The following is a 19,901-nucleotide window of genomic DNA, read 5'->3' on the forward strand; positions in this document are numbered from 1 at the left end:
TAGTGATGCTGGGGTTGTGGGATCGAGCCCCACATCGGGCTCCTCTCTGAGTGTGGAACCTGCTTAAGATTCTGTCTCTCTCTCTCTGTCTCTCTCTCTGTCTCTCTGTGTCTCTCCCCCCACACACACACACTTGCACACTCTCTCTCTCTCTCTCTCTCAAAATAAAAAACTAAACGGGCCCAATTTCTAGTGGGTCAGTTTGGTGGCTGAGATGAAATCTCATGGACCCCCATGTGATTTCATAAAGAGCAGAAACAGAGGCATTTGCATTTTGCACAGGCTGAGACTTTTGTTTTGGGCTAAACTTGGCAACACACAAGTGGACGGGAGAGGAACCAGTCCACGGTTAGAGTGAAGCAGGGGGGCTGGCCCAGTAGGCCAGACTGGGAAGTATGGCTGGAATCCTTAAGGGTTTACATAAAGCTACGCTGGGTTGAATTTCCCAGCAGGAGTAGAAACTGATGCTTTACACCCTATGGAATGTGGACTACTTGGCTGAAACTGAGGTTACGCGTAGTAGGGAAATGAACTAGGGTGGGGGGGGGCGGACAACAGAAGTGAGTATTAGGAAGATTAGCTAAGAGGCAAAGGTAGTTTCAACTTCTATCCTTCCTGCCTTGGGGGATGGGGAGTTCATTAGAAGCCAGGACAACTTAGGGGCGCCTGGGTGGCTCAGTCGGTTGAGCGTCCGACTTCGGCTCAGGTCATGATCTCAGGGTTCGTGAGTTTAAGCCCCTCATCAGACTCGCAACTGTCAGCACAGAGCCCGCTTTTGATCCTCTCTCTCCTTCTCTCTCCCTGCCCCTCCCCTGCTCATGCTTTCTCTCTCTCTCTCTCTCTCTCTCTCAAAAAGAAGATGAAGGAGGAGGAGGAGGAGGAGGGGGAGAAGGAGGAAAGAAGCAGCAGCAAGGACACCTTAGAGGCTAATGTTTGTAAGAGTCCTGCTTCTGCAAGCTCAGCACTCACAGCATCCTCGGGGCCATCCGACCAGAGCGAAGTCATCTGACCACAAGGAATGTTTCCCAGGCTTTCTAACTGGACAGCCACCTCATAAGGGTATGACTTTGAGGGGTTAAAACAAAACCCTATGCGTCTCTTTCCTCTCCCTTCCATCAGCCTTGGGGTGAAAAGGAACAAACGCAAAGTCACATATAGTCCTATTTGGAAACGACCAGAATAGGGAAGTCATTCAGAAGAAACGTCTAGAAAGTTCACTTTTCCTGCTGTACTCTGGGCCCTTTTCCAATCTGAGAAGATCAGAAGGGAGCTCTGGTTTTCTGGCGTGTGGTGGGGGGGAGGGGCGGGTCCGTGCCGCTGATGGTTTTATCGTCAGAGCCGGTGTGCGTTTTGCTGGCTGCTTTCTATTTATCTGGGAGCCCAAGCAGATGTTCCCCCATCCTCTTGGCCTTCCTGGGTAGAGACTGGTATTTCCTCCTATGAAACTATAAGGGAATTAAACTTGGTGAACAAAAGAAAACTCAATCCCAACACACCATTTAAGTTTTAGAGGGAGGGGCACCTGGGTGGCCCAGTAGGTTAAGCATCCGACTCCACCTCGGCTCAGGTCATGATCTCACGGTCACGAGATTGAGCCCGAAGTCGGGATATACGCTGACAGTGTGGAGCCTGCTTGGGATTCTCTCTCTCTGCCCCTCCCCTGCTCGCTCTCTTTCTTTCTTAAAATAAATAAATAAACATTTTTAAAATGTCTCCTTTTTTTTGAGAGAGAGAGAGAGTGAGTAGGGGAGGGACAGAGAGAGAGGGAGACACAGAATCAGAAGCAGGCTCCAGGCTCTGAGCTGTCAGCACAGAACCCTAGGCGGGACTTGAACCCATGAGCAGTGAGATCATGACCTGAGCCACAGTTGGACACTTAATCAACTGAGCCACCCACGTGCCCCATCATTTTTTTTAAAAGTTCTAGAGAGAAACAAATCGCTTAAAAACACATCACTCAGAACCCACACCACACAACTCTACGGTCTCCAAAAAGGAAACACGAAGACAGCTCAAATCTAGAAAAAGAACTGAGAGAGGTGTAAGAGGTATTCCAGCAGCCCCTGGAGGGAGGAGCAATTTCATAATTAATCAGAGAGAGTTTACTCTTTAGAGACCCTTTCTGAGTCATGATTAGGAAGCCCATAATTTAAGTCAGTAAAAAATATAAATATCCTAAAATTAACCAGGGAAAAGACCTATGCTGTGCTCAGATATATAGCTTCTCGGAAGAATTCTTGAAGCCAATTGTAGAGTCAGACTCCAAGGACAAGACACTGGTAATGACAAAAGTCTTTCCCTCAAAGGATTAAATAAGATGACCCTTGTAAAGCACTCAACACAATGCTTGGTGCATAACCAGTGTTCAATGAATAGGAGCTGTTACTAAAAAGCAGAGGCTTCGTGGGGCGCCCGGGTGGCTCAGTTGGTTAAGCGTCCGACTCTTGGTTTCAGCTCAGGTCACGAGCTCACGGTGTGTGTGTTTGAGCCCCACATCAGGCTCCATGCTGACAGTGTGGCGCCTGCTTGAAATTCTCTCTCTTCCTCTCTCTCTCTGCCCCTGCCCTGCTTGCTCTCTCTGTCAAAAATAAATAAATAAACTTTAAAAAATTAAAAATAAAAAAGCAGAGGCTTCCACAAATCCCTGACATCTGTGCTATAAGCCCACGTGTAGGTTTGGCTTAGGTGGCTAGATTTGGATCCCTTCGCTGGGTTAGGGACCCTGTTTCTGGGTGTCCATCGCACTCTGGGTAACAGTCTATTTACATTTTTTGTCTCCACTGCTGTCCCCTGACCCCCCCCATCAAGTCCCTAGACTGATCTCTTTTTTTTAAGATTAAAAAAAAATGTTTATTTTATTTTTCAGAGCAAGGGAACATGAGCAGGGGAGGGGCAGAGAGAGAGGGAGACACAGAATGTGAAGCAGGCTCCAGCCTCCTCGCTATCAGCAAAGAGCCCGACACAGGGCTTGAACTCACGAACCCCGAGATCATGACCTGAGTTGAAGTCGGACGCCTAACAGACTGAGCCACCCAGGCACCCCCCCCCCAAAACTGATCTCTTAATGCAATCAATCTTTATATCCACAGCTCCTAGCACAGTGCCTGGCACATGGGAACACAGAGTAAACCCTGATTGAAATGAAGCCAACAGCCTGAGTCACCACTGGCATTGTCGATCTTGTTTTCATCCCTGGGGTAGTATTTGAATAAGGAAGGAGGGACAGAGAAATGTCTCCATACCCTAAAGAGAGTCTTCCCATCTCTCTCTCTCTCTCTCTCTCTCTCTGTTTTTTTGCAGCAACCATAACCAGGGAGATTAATGTTCCTACTTCAGGGGTACGTTATAAAGTGAAAATTCTTAAAGTCAATGTAATGAACATAATTTACCTTGATATAAAATAAATGGAGGCAGGCTCTTGGGCTGAACTTATGTGTCTGTGGCCCCTCTATGCCAGGATGACTTTATTTTTTTAAAGTATGCTCTACGCCCAACGTGAGGCTTGAACTCACAACCTTGGGATCAAGACCTGCGCACTGTACCGACTGAGCAGCTGGGCACCCCCTGGGATGACTTTTTATTACTTTTTCTTCCTGCGTTAATGTCCACATCCCTGTATTCTCTTAAAAGACTCTTTTTGCCTCCATCACTACTGAAATGATCTATACCCTTAACATTTTTTTTAAGTTTATTTATTTTTGAGAGAGAGAGTGCAAGTGCACGCAAGCGGGGGAGGGGCAGAGAGAGAGGGAGACTGAAGGTCTGAAGCGGGCTCCGCGCTGACAGCAGAGAGCCCCATGCAGGGCTCAAACTCATGAACCTGGAGATCATGACCCGAGCGCAAGTTGGACGCTTAACCGACTGAGCCACCCAGGGGCCCCACTGCCCTTTTTGAACATATTTGTGTTTCCCAGTCTGTATCCTATCTGGGTAACAAGTGCCCTCAGTTGTCTAACCTGTAAATACTGTAGGCTTCAGAACAAGTTCTAACATAATTTTTTTCGCAAGCTTTAAGGGACACCACCTTGTTCTGGTACCGCGTTTTGTAACAGCGAACACATCGAGGCTCACATTATCTATTACTATTGCAATAGAGTCCTAGACCCCCACGACAGTATCTAAACCAAACAAAAGTACACTTTATTCAACAAAATGGGGTTTTCTAGTTTCAATTATTTTGTTAATCGAAAGCTGAAATTAGGTTGCCCGAGGGCTTTGTATTTGCAAACTGGCTGCTTAATTGGAAGCACCCCCAAACATTCATGCTTTTATGTCCCCTTGGAGCATTCAGGGACCCTTAGTCAGTGGAAGCAAATTCATTACGGGCTTCTCTCCTTTCAAAGGTATTTCCTTTGGTCCTCAAATTTTTAATTAACCAGATTTCAATGTAATCCCCTTCTTCTATGGTCAAGGGTTTACAATCACTGTAAATGTTTAAAAGACCATTTTGCTTGTTTTCCTGAAGTGCCTAGTCCAGTGCTCAGCACATAATGAATCCCTTTTAATTAAGTGCCTTTCTTGGTTCTGTTTTTCTGTGCTTAGCCTCAGCTCAAATGGGAAAGGGGAAAGCGCAAATTTGGTAACTCTATTTCTGACCCATGTAATAACAAGGCAAAAAAGGGGCGAGGAGTGTTACTAAAACAACAACAACAACAACAACAACAACAAAAAACCCCAAAACAAAATCTTTCTCTGTATAGTCCTAGTTAGGAAGTCTGGAGAAAAACAAGGAACTTCTTCCTCATTACAGATTTCATTCAATCCCTTGTGTGGCCAGAGTCCCTTGTGCTAAAGAACAGACTAGGTCTATCTGGCAGAGGAATGAGAAGAGCCATGCGCGGCTGGACCGGGGTCCATATGGACACATTAATGAGTATCATCTTCTCCTGGGTGCCGGTCAAGGCAATCTGAGACACCTTGATCCCAGCTCCTCCTCTCCCCGTCTTTCCCATCTCACCTTGCCGCTGTCTTTAAGCTGGTACCCCACAGGCTGCTGAAGGCCATCAGGGTCAGAGCCCGACTACCTCGTACATATTAGGGAGCTTCCATAATCAGGGAGACCACAAGAGAGCATGAACGGCAGCAAGAATAATGGAGAGTTCTTTTTCTCTCCAAGCATACCTGAAAGTCATACGCAGAGTATGGTGGCAGGTGAGGAGGGCTATGGTAGTAGGTATTATACGATGCTACTTGAGGACGAGCATAGTAAGAAACAGTTGGATGGGCATTTTCAACAGAACAGTTCAGTGCTGGCAGAGTTGGGTTCTGTAGAAAAACACAAATTAGAAACAACATAAACGTTCGTTAGCAGGAGAGTGATTAAATAAACTGGCACATCTAGCCCGTGGAATAACATGCAGCTATTGATAAACAGACAATGATGTGGACCTATGTTTAGTGACAGAGAAAGTTGTCCAGGGTATATTGTTAAATTAAAAAAAAACAAAAAAAACCACTGGTGGGGCGCCTGAGTGGCTCAGTCGGTTAAGCTCGGGTCATGATCTCAAGATTCATGGGTTCAAGCCCCGAGTCAGGCTCTGTGCTGACAGCTCAGAGCCTGGAGCCTGCTTCGGATTCTGTGTCTCCCTCTCTCCATGCCCCTCCCCCACTAGCGCGCGCGCACGCGCGCACTCTCTCTCTCTCTCTCTCTCTCTCAAAAATAAAAAATAAACATTAAAAAAAAGTCACTGGCAGGGGCGCCTGGGTGTCTCAGTTGGTTAAGCCTCTGACTTTTGCTCAGGTCATGATCTCACAGTTAGTGAGTTCGAGCCCCACGTCAGGCTCTGTGCTGACAGCTCGGAGCCTGGAGCCTGCTTCGGATGCTGTGTCTCCCTCTCTCTCTGCCCCTCCCCCACTCGCACTCTGTCCTCTCAAAAATGAACAAACGTCAAAAAATTTTTTTAAAAAGTCACTGGCAAAACTAAGGTCACAGTAGGAAGATCACTGGTTGCCAGGGGTTGTGGTTGGGGGGATGAATAGGCAGAGCACAGAGGATTTTTAGGGCAGTGAAGCCAGTCTGTATGATATTACAATTATGGATACATGTCATTATACGTATGTCCAAACCCATAGCATTACCACGCCAAGAGTGAACCCTAAGGGAAACTATGGGCTTTGGGTGATAATGACTTGTCAATGTAGGGAAGTTCGTCCTTGATAACAAATGTACCACTCTGCTGGGGATGTAGTTAATGGGGGAGGCTATGCGGGGGGTGGGGGCAGGGAGGACCTTCCTCTTAATTTTGTTGTGAACCTAAAACTGCTCAGAAAAAAACAAGTCTTCAAAAGCCACTATTATATTAATATAGCATGATTCCCAATTTATGTAAAAACAAAGACCCAAACAACTATGTACCTATGTGCATTTGTAAATGAGAAGAAATTCATCTGGAAGGATTCAAAATAGACTGTCAACTGTGGTTATCTCTGGGGAGGGGAGTAGTATCAGGAGGTATATGGGGACCCTTCACTCTATTTGTTATTGAGTTTTTTAAAAATTTATTTATTTTGGGAGAGAGTGCACCCCCTTGAGATCATGAGCGGGGGAGGGGCAGAGAGAGGGAGAGAGAATCCCAAGCAGGTTTTGGGAGCCAAGCAGGCTCACGAACCGTGAGATCATGACCTGAGCTGAAATCCAGAGTCGGGCACTTAACCAACTGAGCCACCCAGGCACCCTTCTATTTTTTTTTATAGTATATTACTTGTGTCCCCCCCCCCAATTTATTATTTTGAAACATCCAAACCTATAGAAAAGTTGAAATCACTTATTTATGTGGTTTTCAAAAACCAAAAAGACAAAGACAAGAATAAGGCCCAAAATACAACATGTCACATCGACAAGGCTGAGCAGGCTACTGTGCTTGCTGTGATAGAAATGTGACGAATCACAAAGGATTTGTAAAAGTCGTGAGGATTCCTGCAGGTTGCAAGCTTGCTAAGGAGCTCTCAGGCACACGTGAAGGGTACGTGTTTCTGTGTTTCTCACCGGCCCTGCCGGCGGAAGGCAACACCCTAGCAGTACAAAAACCCATGAAGGACCAAGCAGAGTATATCGATCCCCTTTTGTTTTTGGCACACAAAACGGCGCTGAAAGAATTTAATGCCATTTTGATAACATGATGGTGCGTGTAGCCCTTCAAGGGTTAAAGCTGATCTTGTCCAGGATGGGGAGTTCCTGCTCTCAACAGGGCCGAAACACTGCTAAAGGAAGTCACAGCTCATTAGTGCCCAAGTAGGGCTGTCCCAAGCAGGACCTGACGTGCCGCGTGGGTCAAGGCGTGGGGTAAATGTTTTTCCCGTGTTCCATGGCATTGACACGGCTTCCATTCGTGTGGATAGCCAAGGGCTGTCTGCAAAATCAGTGTCTTCGTTCTGGTACGTATCTACTCCACGTGAACGGAGAGCAGACGCTTCCTCTCAAGCGATGAAAATGTGTGGGCAGGCTTTGGCAGTGGCCACGGGCAGCCACGTTGGGGTGTTGGCAGAGGACTCTTCCCTTATAGCAAGTTTCAACACAGTTCTACTGCTCTCTTCCTTGGAGTGGGTTACTGTTTACATCTCTGGGAGCTTTGAAGAGCTACAAACCTCAGGCATCACAATGCAGCTCACGGACAAGCAGAGAGAAATGCCTGTCAGCCCCTCCCATGGGTGGGAGGGGGCTGAGGTCCTTGACCAACTCCAAGGGCTGGCTCGCTTTCTAGAGAAAGAGTGCTCAGAAACGCCTTGACTTCGCCACCAGAATTCTAAGAAGAAATCTCATCCCTGAGGAGGTCCCAGAAGTCATGTTCCCTTGGCCTTCTGTTAGTTAAAAACACGCCCTCCAGCTCTCGCAAGATGAAATCAGTTCATCTATGCAAATAAACTAAGCCTAGCTATAGAGAAACAATCACGCAATGTAAACGTTATCTATAAAAATTGTTGTGTGCTCAGCGAGGCTGGGGGCCCAGGCTAATCTCTCTGAAAGGAAGTTCACTATTACAGAGAAAGCAACACAAGAGGAAGATTGAATAAGCCCAGGAAAGCCACAGAAGACAGGAGAGTCAAGGGTAGAGGGTGCAGAGAGAATGGTGTGTGTTTCCGTTAAAATTCTGGGGCTCCTGGTGCACCTGGGGGGCTCAGTCGGTTAAGCGACCCACTTCGGCTCAGGTCATGATCTCGCGGTTCGTGAGTTCCAGCCCTGCCTTGGGCCCCTCGCCGACCATGTGGAGTCTGCCTGGGATTCTCTCTCTCCCTCTCTCTCTCGGACCCTCCCCCACCTGCGTGTGCTCTCTCTCTCCCCTTTCTTTCTCAAAAATAAATAAACTTTAAAAAATAAATAAATAAAATTCTGGGGCTCGGAAGTTATGACACCCCCATTACTGATCAGTAACATTCTGAGCTCCGGGGAAACAAAAGGTTACTAGGAAGCACAGGAAATGGTGAAAGCAATCTTGCCTGGACAAAACTGACTTTATTCTGAGGCAATGATTGTGGACTTTTTAAAGAGGGCCACTTTCATTCCTCCCCACTTTACTCCAAACCATAGACACCAATTAGGAGAAAATGGCAAGATATAGTCACTTTTGAAAGACTCATCTCAAATTCTTGTATCTTTGGTCAACAAACACTTCATCAAACATTTCTCAAAGCTCCTTTGCCCCGGGGCACCTGGGTGGCTCAGTCGGTTAAGCGTCCGACTTCCGCTCAGGTCATGATCTCGAGGCTCCTGGGTCCGAGCCCCATGTCGGGCTCTGTGCTGACAGCTCAGAGCCTGGAGCCTGCTTTGGATTCTGTGTGTGTGTCTCTCCCTCTGCCCCCGACCCCCACTTGTTCTCTCTCAAAAATAAATTAAAAACCTTAAAAAAAAAAAAAAGCTCCTTTGCCCCAAGCCTCCTCTGGTCAGGGAATGAAGACATCCTTGTTCCTCTCAAGGCACCACATTCTGCAAATGGCGGCTCCTGGCTAATCCCGTTGACAGCTGCCAGCTAGCCCTTGGCTCCTGTCCTCACTCCCTGGGAATGGCTTTCACCAGCCAGCACCCCTGGGCCTCCCTGCGGATCCCAGGGCATTCCAGTCACGGGGGCAGGGGGGGGCACACCACAAGTCACCAACTGCGTTTGGACCCAGGTCGAGGATTTTATTGAGGTTCACCTGTTGATGTTCCAGGTTTGTCTACACCACGTCTCAGAGTGACTGAAGTGGGGCACCTGGGTGGCTCAGTCAGTTAAGCGGTTAAGCGTCCGACTCTTGATTTCAGCTCAGGTCATGATCTCCCTGAGCCCCGCATCAGGCTCTGCGATGACAGTGCGGAGCCTGCTTGAGCTTCTCTGTCTCCCCCTCCCTCTCTGCCCCTCCCCTGTCCTCTCTCAAAATAAAGAAATAAACTTAAAAAAAATAAAGCGATCGAAGTAATGGCTCCTTCTTGGCACTCCATCTGAACATGCCCACTTACTCTCCCATCTCATGAATCGGATGCCCTGCCCCTGATCTTGGCTTTCATCTTTCGTTTTCCCCATTGGTCCTCCATTTGAGTTCCCAGGCCCGGCATTTGTATTTCCCTTGCCCTCCTCCTCGTTTCCTCTTAAAGAAGCTCCGGACAGTTGGAAACAACTCGCTTTTAATTGTTCTAAATTAAAGCAACTAAACAAAGGAGGTAATGTGTGGTAAAACACTTGGAGAACCGGAAAGGGCTATCCAAATGTCGGTCCGGGCAGCTGGGACGCAGTAGAAAGAGCAAAGCTCTGGCATCTGACAAACCTGGGCTCCAGTCCCAGCTCTGCTATTTAGTTCTGGGCAAGTCACTTGACCTCTGTTGGCCTATTTCCTCATCTGTTAAATGGGGGCAGTAATACTTACCTCATAAGGTAGTAATAGCGGGGAGGAGCGAAGGAAGTTAATTGCGCAAAAGCCCTCTGTAGAAAGTAGAGGCTCATGATTCTACCTGTCAGGACAGACCCTCAACAAACCCCCCTAAAGATCAAAGGTCACAGTGAAATGAAGAGTCCAAAAATAAACCTGTACATCAACGATCCACTGATTCCCTGCAGGGACCCCACGGAGCCTACTGAGTAGTCGCCCACCACCCACTGCATTTGCACATCAGGGTAGCTCGGCCCCCTGGGTCTGAAAGCACTAGGAACGATCCAGATAAGCCTTAGCATCCATCCTGATGTGCGATCTCCTGAACCCCCGACCCCCGGAGCTTCCCTTCCAGCAAGAGCGGCTCCCATTCTACTCAGCGCCTCCACTTTCACCGGCCCCCTGGGGAAGGTCTCCAAGAACACAGAGCATCCTTTGTTCAACCCACAAACAGCTTTTCTGAAGCCCTCCCGCCCCACAGTTCCCTCAGGCCCAAACCTACAGGGCCTCCTCCCTCTGAGGGTCGCACCTCTGCTGGTGTGCCCCCCACTCCTTAGTGCTTGGGCATTCCCCAGTGGGGGGCGGGGTGTGGGAATGAGAAATGCGTGTATGAGAGAGGGAGAGAAAAAAAGAGACAGACAGACAGACAGACTGGACGTGAGTAGGGATGGAATTCTCTTGACTTCCACTCACCAGCAGGAACACTCAATAACTTCCTGTCAACCTGCTTCTGCTGCAGTGTTTTCTCCCCCCCCCCCCCCCCCCCCCCCCCGTCTTACCCTACCTTTCCCTTTCCATTGTTTAGCCTTTTGACAGGCCAAGGTCAAATTACAAACTATCTTTCAGGTTCCCGTTCCTCAGGGACCCCAGAATGGGACAGAAACACCCAGGGGCTTAGGGGCTATCTGACTCATTTCTGGGGTCAAAGGAGAACCCTTTTAAGCACAAAATAATTCCCTAAACATATGTGGGACGCTTCTTTAAAGCAGAGGCACTCAATCCTGGCTGCGGAGCAGAACCACCTGTGGAATTTTTAAAACACACTGAGGCCTGGGGCGCCTGGGCGGCTCACTTAAGCCTCTGACTCTTGGTTTCAGCTCAGGGCATTACTTCATGGTTCATAAGTTCAAGCCCCACATCGGGCTCTGTGTGCTGATAGAGAGGAGACTGCTTGGGACCCCTCTCTCCCTCTTTTTCTACCCCTCTCTGGCTCACACTCTCTCTGTGTCTCAAAAATAAATAAACATTAAAAAAATATATTGATGCTTGGGGCGCCTGGGTGGCTCAGTAAGTTGAGTGTCCGACTTCGGCTCAGGTCATGATCTCACGGTTCGTGGGTTCAAGCCCCGCATTGAACTCTGGGCTGACAGCTCAGAGCCCGGAGCCTGCTTCGGATTCTGTGTCTCCCTCTCTCTCTGCCCTTCCCCTGCCTGTGCACTCTCTCTCAAAAATAAATAAACATTAACAAATTTTTAAAATATTGATGGCTGGGCTTCAGTTTAGACCAATTAACTTAGAATCTTTGGTGGAGAGGTCCAGGCATCTAAGCTATTTTTTAAAATTTTGTGTGTTTTTTTTTTTTAATTCTGAGAGAGATTGAGAGACAGAGAACAAGCAGGGGAAGGGCAGAGAGGAGAGACAGAATCTCAAGCAGGCTCCGTACCATCAACGCAGAGCCCGATGTGGGGCTTGAACCAACAAACTGTGAGATCATGACCTGAGCCGAGATCAAGAGTTTGATGTTTAACCACCTGAGCCACCCGGGTGCACATAGGCACCCCCAGGCATCTGGGCTTCTTGAGCCCCTCAGGTGATTCTATTCTAAAAGGAAGCCAGGTTGACAACCATAGCTCGAAAACTATTCTCTCCATAATTAGAGATCAAAGTTTGTTAAATAAGCAAATAAATGCTTAGTAATGCTTTAAAAGCAAAGGAGGGAGGAAGCCCACTATTACAGGGAACTTACTGAGTGTTGAGTCCCCTGTGACTTGGCGCGTGCGCGCGCGTGCACGCACACACACACAAATATGGAAGGGAGTTGAGAGGGAGGATAAGGAACTTGGGGAGGCTGAGGTTGAGGACAAGACCCGGCAAGCAGCTTAGCCCAGGGGTGGCCCTTCAGATGGAGAGAGAAGAGCCCAGATGCTCTTTCTGGAGAAACTCCAGGATGAAATTCCTGGGGACGGGGAGACCAGCATTACTCTTACCTGAGCTAAAAACCTCTTTGCTTCTATTTCTCCCGAAGTCAGTTAGGGGAAAAACTGCCCAGAAAGGTTTCTACTAAAAGTGTGTGTTTGTGTGTGTGGGGGGGGGGGGGGGGCGTGAGCATGAAAGGCTGTGTTTATATAACCAGCATGAACGGGAGAATTGAGGACACTGGCTCTTCATCCCCGCCCCCAGAATGTACCTCAAGAACACAGGCAACTCATGTTAACAAGAAATTTTTGCCCACTAATGACATCGCCTGTCTCCTTCAGTTTGAGATGTTTGAAGGCAGCTATATCCTTGAAGCAATTGCTTCGGAGTCCTCCCTTTGAAACGTGGGTCCCCCTTGCCTCCAACCTCCTAGCCTCCACCCTGGCCCCTGACAGGGGCCTCTGGGATGAGAAGCCGCTTCCTTCCTTACCATGTCCTTAAAGCCTCCAAGAACAGCGGCAGTGATGATGCCCAGGAACAGGCCGACGATGTTGAGGATGGTGGCGGACCAGAGCAGGTGGTAGAGGTGGATGATGTCCTGGCAGCTGCTGACGTCGATGTATTCGTAGTACCCACCGGTGATCTCCACCCGGCTGGACAGGGAGAAGCACACACCCGTCAGTCTCCCGGGAGCAGGCTGTCCCCTAGGGCTTTGGCTACTATGCAGCTCAGCGAAAAGACAGGTGAATAGGTGGGGAGCTATGGTAAGGGACGTCATAGCCATGAACGCACTGGGGAGCAAGGCACCGTAATAAGTCGACGTGCGAGTGCTGCTTAGGCAAAAAATAAATTGAAAACCTCACCTCCTACCCACCAGACAAACACTTGTTGCCGTCACCGACACGAATCCTAGACAGCGCACATTCACGTTTACTACGTGCCAGGCACAGCGCTAAGCGTTTTACATACGTGAATTCATTAAATCTGTGCTGTCTAAGACGGTAGCTACTAGTCACTGTTGAAATGCAAATGAATTAAAATTAAGTAAAACAAAAAATTCAGGGGCGCCCGGGGGCCTCAGTTGGTAAAGTGTCTGACTTCCGCTCAGGTCCTGAGCTTACAGTTCGTGAGTCCAAGCCCCGCATGGGGCTCTGTGCTGACAGCTCAGAGCCCGGAGCCTGCTTCGGATTCTGTGTCTCCCTCTCTCTCTGCCCCTTCCCCGCTCAAGCTCTGTCTCTTTCTCTCTCAAAGATAAATAAACATGAAAAAAAAATTAAAAAATTCAGTTCTTCTGGCTCACCAGCCACATTTCAAGTGCTCAATAGCCACACTTCTTACAACGTTTTTTTAACGTTCATTTATTTAGTTCTGAGATGGAGGGAGGGGCAAAGAGACGGGGAGACAGGAAATCCCAAGTTGGCTCCTCGCTGTAGCGCAGAGCCCAATGCAGAGATCGATCGCACAAACTTTGAGACCATGACCTGAGCCGAAATCAAGAGTCAGAGGCTTAACCGACTGAGCCGCCCAGGGGCCCCCTAGCTACACTTCTAAGAGCCACACTAGTGGCTGGCTACTGCTCTGGACAGAGCGGATTACATTTCTGTCACTGCAGAAGGTTCTATTAGACAGCACTGCAAATCCTTATGATATTCTATGAGGTAGGTACTATCACCATTCCCATTTTCCTGACGAACAAACTAAAGCAGAGAGAAGTCAGGAACTCGCCCGAGTCATAAGTGAAAAAGCTGGGATCTGAATTCAAGCTTCAAAGATTTCACTGTTTCTCCTCTTTCAAAACAAAACATCAACAAACACAAAACAATGTCCCAGTAAAGAATTAAAGCCAAGTTGCTGCACAAAACCTGAATCTCACCTCCTTGTGGAGGCCTTCCCTGACCACTCTGTCGAAAGACACCCCCGCTCAGCTCAGTCACTGTCTATCACATTAGTTGCTACAGACTGAAATGTATCCCCCTCCAAAATTCCTAAGTTGAACACCTAACTCCCAAAATGATTGTATTTGGACACAGGGCTTTTCGGAAGTAATTAAGGTTAAATGAAGTCAGAAGGGCAGAGCCTTAATCCGATAGGACTGATGGTTTTATAAAAAGGAAGAGACAGAGAGAGCAAGTTCTCTCCATCTGTAGGCGCTGAGGAAAGGCTGCGTGAGGACACAGTGAGAAGGTGGCCATCTGCAAGCCAGGAAGAGAGCCCCCACCAGAACCCGGCCATGCTGGCTCCCTAATCTCAGACCCCGAGCTTCCAGGTCTATGCGAGAGTGAATGTCTGTTGTTTAAGCCACCTAGTCTGTGGTATTTTATTATGGCAGGCAGAGCTGACACGTTAGCCTTCTTGAGCTGCTCTCTAGCACTCACTCATTACTGTCTGTCTCTTCAACTTGAATGTGAGCTCCGTGATGGCAGGGACTCAGTTCCTTTTGTTTGCTGCTCTCCCTGACACCTAGTGGGTGCTACATAAATCTGTGTTGAATTGATTAAGTGAAAGTTCCTGTCTTCTGGGATGTTGCAGACTAGTTTACAACTTGGCCGCTGGAATCGCTAATGAATCTCCAACATTGTGGTTCTTAAAATCACAACCAAGTGCCCTGGCATCAGGATGGTTATTACGTGTGACTCCCCTGTTGTAAGAACACTGGATGTGAAAAAGGACAAAAATGAAAGGTTAACCTCCAAAGGCAATCAGGGAGGGATTATTCACACAAGAAAAGACTTTTAAACTTTACAGGTGATTTTATTTTATCTCAGGATCCTTTAAAATCAGTGTTTTTCTGAGGAACTGAAATCAGTGTGGTTACGGGACAAACTGCATCGGAACCATTGGTGTGTTTGTGTGTGCATGTGCCTGCCTGTGTATCAGCGTGCTGTTTGCGTGTCTGTGTGCGCATGTGTCTTTGAGAAACAGATGCTTTAACACACAGGTTGCTAGGCCCAGCCCCAGTCCCACAGAATCCGGCAGAAAATCTTAGGGTGAGCCTCGGGAATCTGTGTTCATGAGCTCGCTGATGTTTGAAAGCCACTGTTTTATTTATTTTTTATGTGTTAGGTAAACTCTGCCCCCAACGTGGGGCTCCAAGTCACAACCCTGAGACCAAGAGTCACATGCTCCACCCGACTGAGCCAGCCAGGCGCCGTGAAACCCACGGTTTTAAATAGTAAGCTTCCATACTGAAATTTTAAAGGTGTCTTAATTCGTCCGAATTTGAACCAGATTTCAGTATTTTCAAGACTATAACTGGAGACCACCCACAAGCAAGGCGGACACACAGAAAGCTTAATCCCACTACCAGTGGCTCTCTGCATACATCAGGGAACACAGTAACTCCCAAGTAATTATTACTCTTGGCAGGTAGAATATTTTCTTTCTGATATTAAGTAAGAATATGTATAGCTATCTCCAATCATAGATGTAGGTCAAATCTGTGATTTTGAAAAACTAATGCAATTATAATAACAAAAAGTTCTATAGAGTACTTACTATTACCTGGTACTATTCTTTGTTTTTGAATTTATTTATTGATTTTGAGAGAGAAAGAGTGCATGCATGCAAGCGGCAGAGGGCAGAGAGAGAAGGAGAGAGAGAGAATCTCAAGCAGGCTCCACACTGTCAGCACAGAGCCTGACCGGGGCTCGATCCCACCATGAGATCGTGACTTGAGCTGAAATCAAGAGACAGACGCTTAACTGATTGAGCCACCCAGACACCCCCACCTGGTACTATTCGAAGCAGTGTGCAAACACGAACTCACTTAATCTTTAGAATAACCCTATGTGGTAGGGGCTATTTTTATCCCTGTTACCTACAGATGAGAAAATCAAAGCAGAGAAAGAAATTAATTAAGTAGTGGAGGTGAGCTTTGAACCCAGACACGCTGGCCTTGAGTTTATACTTTACCATGACAATTTCCTGCCTCTCAAAATCAAAACGGAGCCCCACTGACATAAATCATTGTTGAATTCTGTTACTCTATCATTATGAATTATAATCGAAAAATCAGATTTATATTTCATGCTACATTTTTTCAGATTACTTGCACATATCTTTTATTCTTCACTGAACCTAGAAGAAAACCATGAACCATAACATTGGCACCCAGGACATTAGACACTGGATGAAGAAATGATCCATTAAAGAGGGATCAAGAAAGAAGACATATTTCATTATCCTTTAAAAAAAATTCTCGCTTCGGATATAAAATATTAACATATCCCATGTTTATTGGGATTTTAAAGCATTACTCTCATCAGTATCATATATTAATAAAGAGATTTATGCAGTGAGAAGAAAATTGCTTACTGCCACGAAAAGGCATAGCCGTACAAGAGCTGTAAAAAGGCAGGCCTGTGAGTAAGGGTGAGTGTGGGGTTGGAGGGCTTGACAGTGAGCTTCTGACTTTCCTGAATGATCTCTGTCTACCTCCCAACACAAGGAGGGCAGGCTGGGCTGGGAGTGCGCACAGACAGGCAGCACTCTGGAGTCGAACTGCATCTGGGTCCCAGCTCTGTCCCTTATTTGCTGAGCAACTTTCTTAACCTGGGGGATTTCAGGAGACAATGCAAGAAAGCAGCACTCCAGCACATAATAAGAGCCCCCCACAAAACATGTAGCTTTGTTGTTGTTTTTCCCTTCTAAGAGACAGCCTCTAGCAAGGAATCTTTGAATCTTGTTCTTTTTTTAAAAAAAGTCTTAAATGTTTTTATCTCATTTTTGAGAGACAGAGAGACACACACACACAGAGTGCAAGTGGGGGAGGGGCAGAGAGAGAGGGAGACCTGAAATCCAAAGCAAGCTCCAGGCTCTGAGCTGTCAGCACAGAGCCCGATGTGGGGCTCGAACTCACGGACCATGAGATCATGAGCGGAGCTGAAGTCGGACGCTTAACCGACTGAGCCACCCAGGTGCTCCTGAATCTTGTTCTTAAAAGCATTGACACCTTGGGGCGCCTGGGTGGCTCAGTGGGTTAAGCGTCCGACTTCGGCTCAGGTCATGATCTCGCAGTTCATGGGTTCTGGGTTCAAGCCCCACGACAAGCTCTGTGCTGACAGTTCAGAGCCTGGAGCCTGCTTTGGATTCTGTGTCTCCCTCTCGCTCTTTGCCCCTCCCCCATACGCATGCGCTCTCTCTCTGTCTCTCTGTCTCTCTCTCAAAAATAAGCTGTTTTTGGGGCGCCTGGGTGGCGCAGTCGGTTAAGCGTCCGACTTCAGCCAGGTCACGATCTCGCGGTCCGTGAGTTCGAGCCCCACATCAGGCTCTGGGCTGATGGCTCAGAGCCTGGAGCCTGTTTCAGATTCTGTGTCTCCCTCTCTCTCTCTGCCCCTCCCCCGTTCATGCTCTGTCTCTCTCTGTCCCAAAAATAAATAAACGTTGAAAAAAAAAATAAGCTGTTTTTGAAAATGAAAAAAATAAAAGCATTGACCCTTTAAAGGCACAGACCACACCATGGTGCGCAGGGTACCAGTCTGTTTAAAAATACTCAATTATTTTAGATACTGTATGTTTGGTTCCAGTTTGAGCAGGTTCGGCAGCTATTGAAATTTTTTTTTTTTTTTTTTACTTAACCATGAAGCAAAAGAACATTAATATTTAGGTCTGGTTCAGGGTTTAACAAATTCATGCGGTTTGTTGCTGTTGGAGATTCATGATTCCACTTGGTTCAGCGTCCATGCCTGCGAGGCCTGCCTACCAGACCCTACCACTGCTTCATTAAGCTTCCTCAAACATTCTTAAAACTAAATCATTCATTTAATCAAAATCCTCCCATGGCTCCCCATTACCTTCAGGAAGAAGGATCCAAATGCCTCAGTTGGCCACAATCCGGCTCCAAAATGGAGTCCAGTCTCCAGCTAGGCCAGAGCCCTGAGAAACCCCAAACTGGCCATACTGGGTACTTCTTCTGAACCTGTGCTCAGATTTGTCTCCCTGCACGGAAGGTACTGCCTTCTGTTCTCTGCCTGTCCTAGCCTTTCCCACTGCTCAAAGCTTCTACAGCCATGTCTCTAGAGTCTTCTTCAAGGACTCCGGTGCCCATTCATTAGCTTTTCCCCTGGACTCCCATAGCCTCAGACAATCTGTTCCTCTTAGTTTGGCACTTTGCGTATGTCAATAATTCAGTTAGTCACTTCGTCTAATGTTTATTGACAGCCTACTCAGCGCCGAGTACGGTGCTGGGTGCTGAAGCTACAACCAAGGTAGACGTAGCGCCTCCGTCTTGATTGTAACCTCTTGAGGGCGAGAGGCATCTCTTACACTTCTTTTGTGTCTCCCTCGCTGTCTAGCACAGTGGCAGAAACACTGCAAGTCATCAATAAATGTCTGTGAATGAGTAACTGAGTTCAAAGCCTGATTGTGGCATTGATCATGAGGTTGATTGCCCAATATGGGCTTTCACCCTCTTGCTCTCAACTTGCTGGGTGTGCCTGGAGAAAAAGATAACCTCTCTGTTTCCATCCCCATTTAACAAAGCAGGAGGCAACAGATCTTGGCTAAAGCAGAAGGGCCTCCTTCTGCTCTTCCATAGGCACCTGGAACCATCCACCAACTCTCGGTGGACGGGCAATGCCAATGGACAAGCTTGTGCATCTCTCACTGCATGTATTCTGTGTATGGGTCTAAGCTGCCCTCCCCCCAGCCCCTCTGGTAAGCCGAGTTCCTGAAGGGTAAGATTATGCTTTCCCCATACCTATTCTTCTCGAACAGTCCCTGGCACATAGTAGGGGCTCAATACAACTTTGTTGAAGCGGGGGAATGAATGAAAGTAAGCTGTCTTCTTCCATGTTATTGCCAGCTGAAGCAGTTCACCAAACCACCCCCATTTCCTTGCATTTCCTTTAGGTTACACACTGAGAACCAGTGATATTGACTTGACCTCTCCAAAGCTAAGCGAAGTGCTCTGAAAGGCAGCTGCTGAAGAGCTGTGTCCTAGAGAAAGCCACCTTCCTGCATAAGGCTAAATGGAATCATCTATGTTTGGTATTAAAACCTGACTGCCTTGACGTCAAAGAAGGTCTGTGGGTTTGAGGGGACAGTAGAAACTCTGTTTCCATAGCACTGTACAAATGACTGCCTGATGTTTTTGTTCCCACTTTTTTTTTTCTTGGCCTCCTTTCCAGGAAATGGACTGGAGGAGCTGGCAATTGATTAAAAATAGGTTTTGTGTGAGGAAAACAAATACAGGCTCTGCAAAATTAAAGTCCCCGCATCTCTCCAAATGCTTGCTGCTAGCTATATTTAGGCCTGGAGTTCAGGTCTCTTTGGCGCTGGCTGGAAAAAGCCTCAGGTCAAGGAAAACCTTTTCCCTCTATTGTAGGATCATTTACCTCTTAAGTCTCGTGGCCCTGGTTTATGACCCTAGTGGGACTGTTTCCTGATGGAAAGTTCAGTAAAGTCTTTTCCTGGTGGCTTTGCCCTTGGAAACTTAGCACCACAGACAGACAGGGCCTTGACTGATGCCTGGGGCTGGGGTCCGGGCCCCAGGTAGGCGAAAACCATTTCCAGGCTTAAGGACCACGTCCCCGTGACCCCTCTTCGTTGCCTAGTTCAATATTTTATCTTCCTGGTGAAAAGGGCGTTCTTCTTTTTGGTACTTTCCAACAAATGTCACTCCTGTTTCATTAGGCCTTTACTCATGCCCGGTCCTGTGCCAGGGACCAGGGATAGAGATAAGATGAAGTCATGGTCCCTGCCTCCAGAGAACCCAGAGTTTAGCACCACTCCTCATAAAGTTCCTTGAGAGCCTTGAAGACAATACTGCATAACTTGCTTTAAGAAAGTAAGAAAGTCAGGGGCGCCTGGGTGGCTCAGTCCGTTAAGCATCTGACTTTGGCTCAGGTCACAATCTACTTACTCAGTTTGTGAGTTTGAGCCCCACGTCGGGCTCGCTGCTGTCAGCCCAGAGCCCGCTTCAGATCCTC

At 47.5% G+C, this 19,901-nt stretch overlaps 1 protein-coding gene across 2 annotated transcripts in view; it reads right to left on the bottom strand.

Moving 5' to 3' along the window:
- Nucleotides 1–19,901, bottom strand: part of TMEM255A (transmembrane protein 255A) — a 56,745-nt gene that overhangs the window by 6,946 nt on the left and 29,898 nt on the right. For both annotated transcript variants that reach the window (XM_043571561.1, XM_043571560.1), the window contains 2 exons: nucleotides 12,464–12,626; nucleotides 5,122–5,265 (listed from right to left, as the gene is read on the bottom strand). In XM_043571561.1, the coding sequence (XP_043427496.1) occupies nucleotides 5,122–5,265; nucleotides 12,464–12,626 (307 nt within the window). The remainder of the gene's footprint in view (nucleotides 1–5,121; nucleotides 5,266–12,463; nucleotides 12,627–19,901) is intronic.

Source organism: Prionailurus bengalensis, chromosome X (genome assembly GCF_016509475.1).
Source record: "Prionailurus bengalensis isolate Pbe53 chromosome X, Fcat_Pben_1.1_paternal_pri, whole genome shotgun sequence".
Classification (NCBI taxonomy): domain Eukaryota; kingdom Metazoa; phylum Chordata; class Mammalia; order Carnivora; family Felidae; genus Prionailurus; species Prionailurus bengalensis.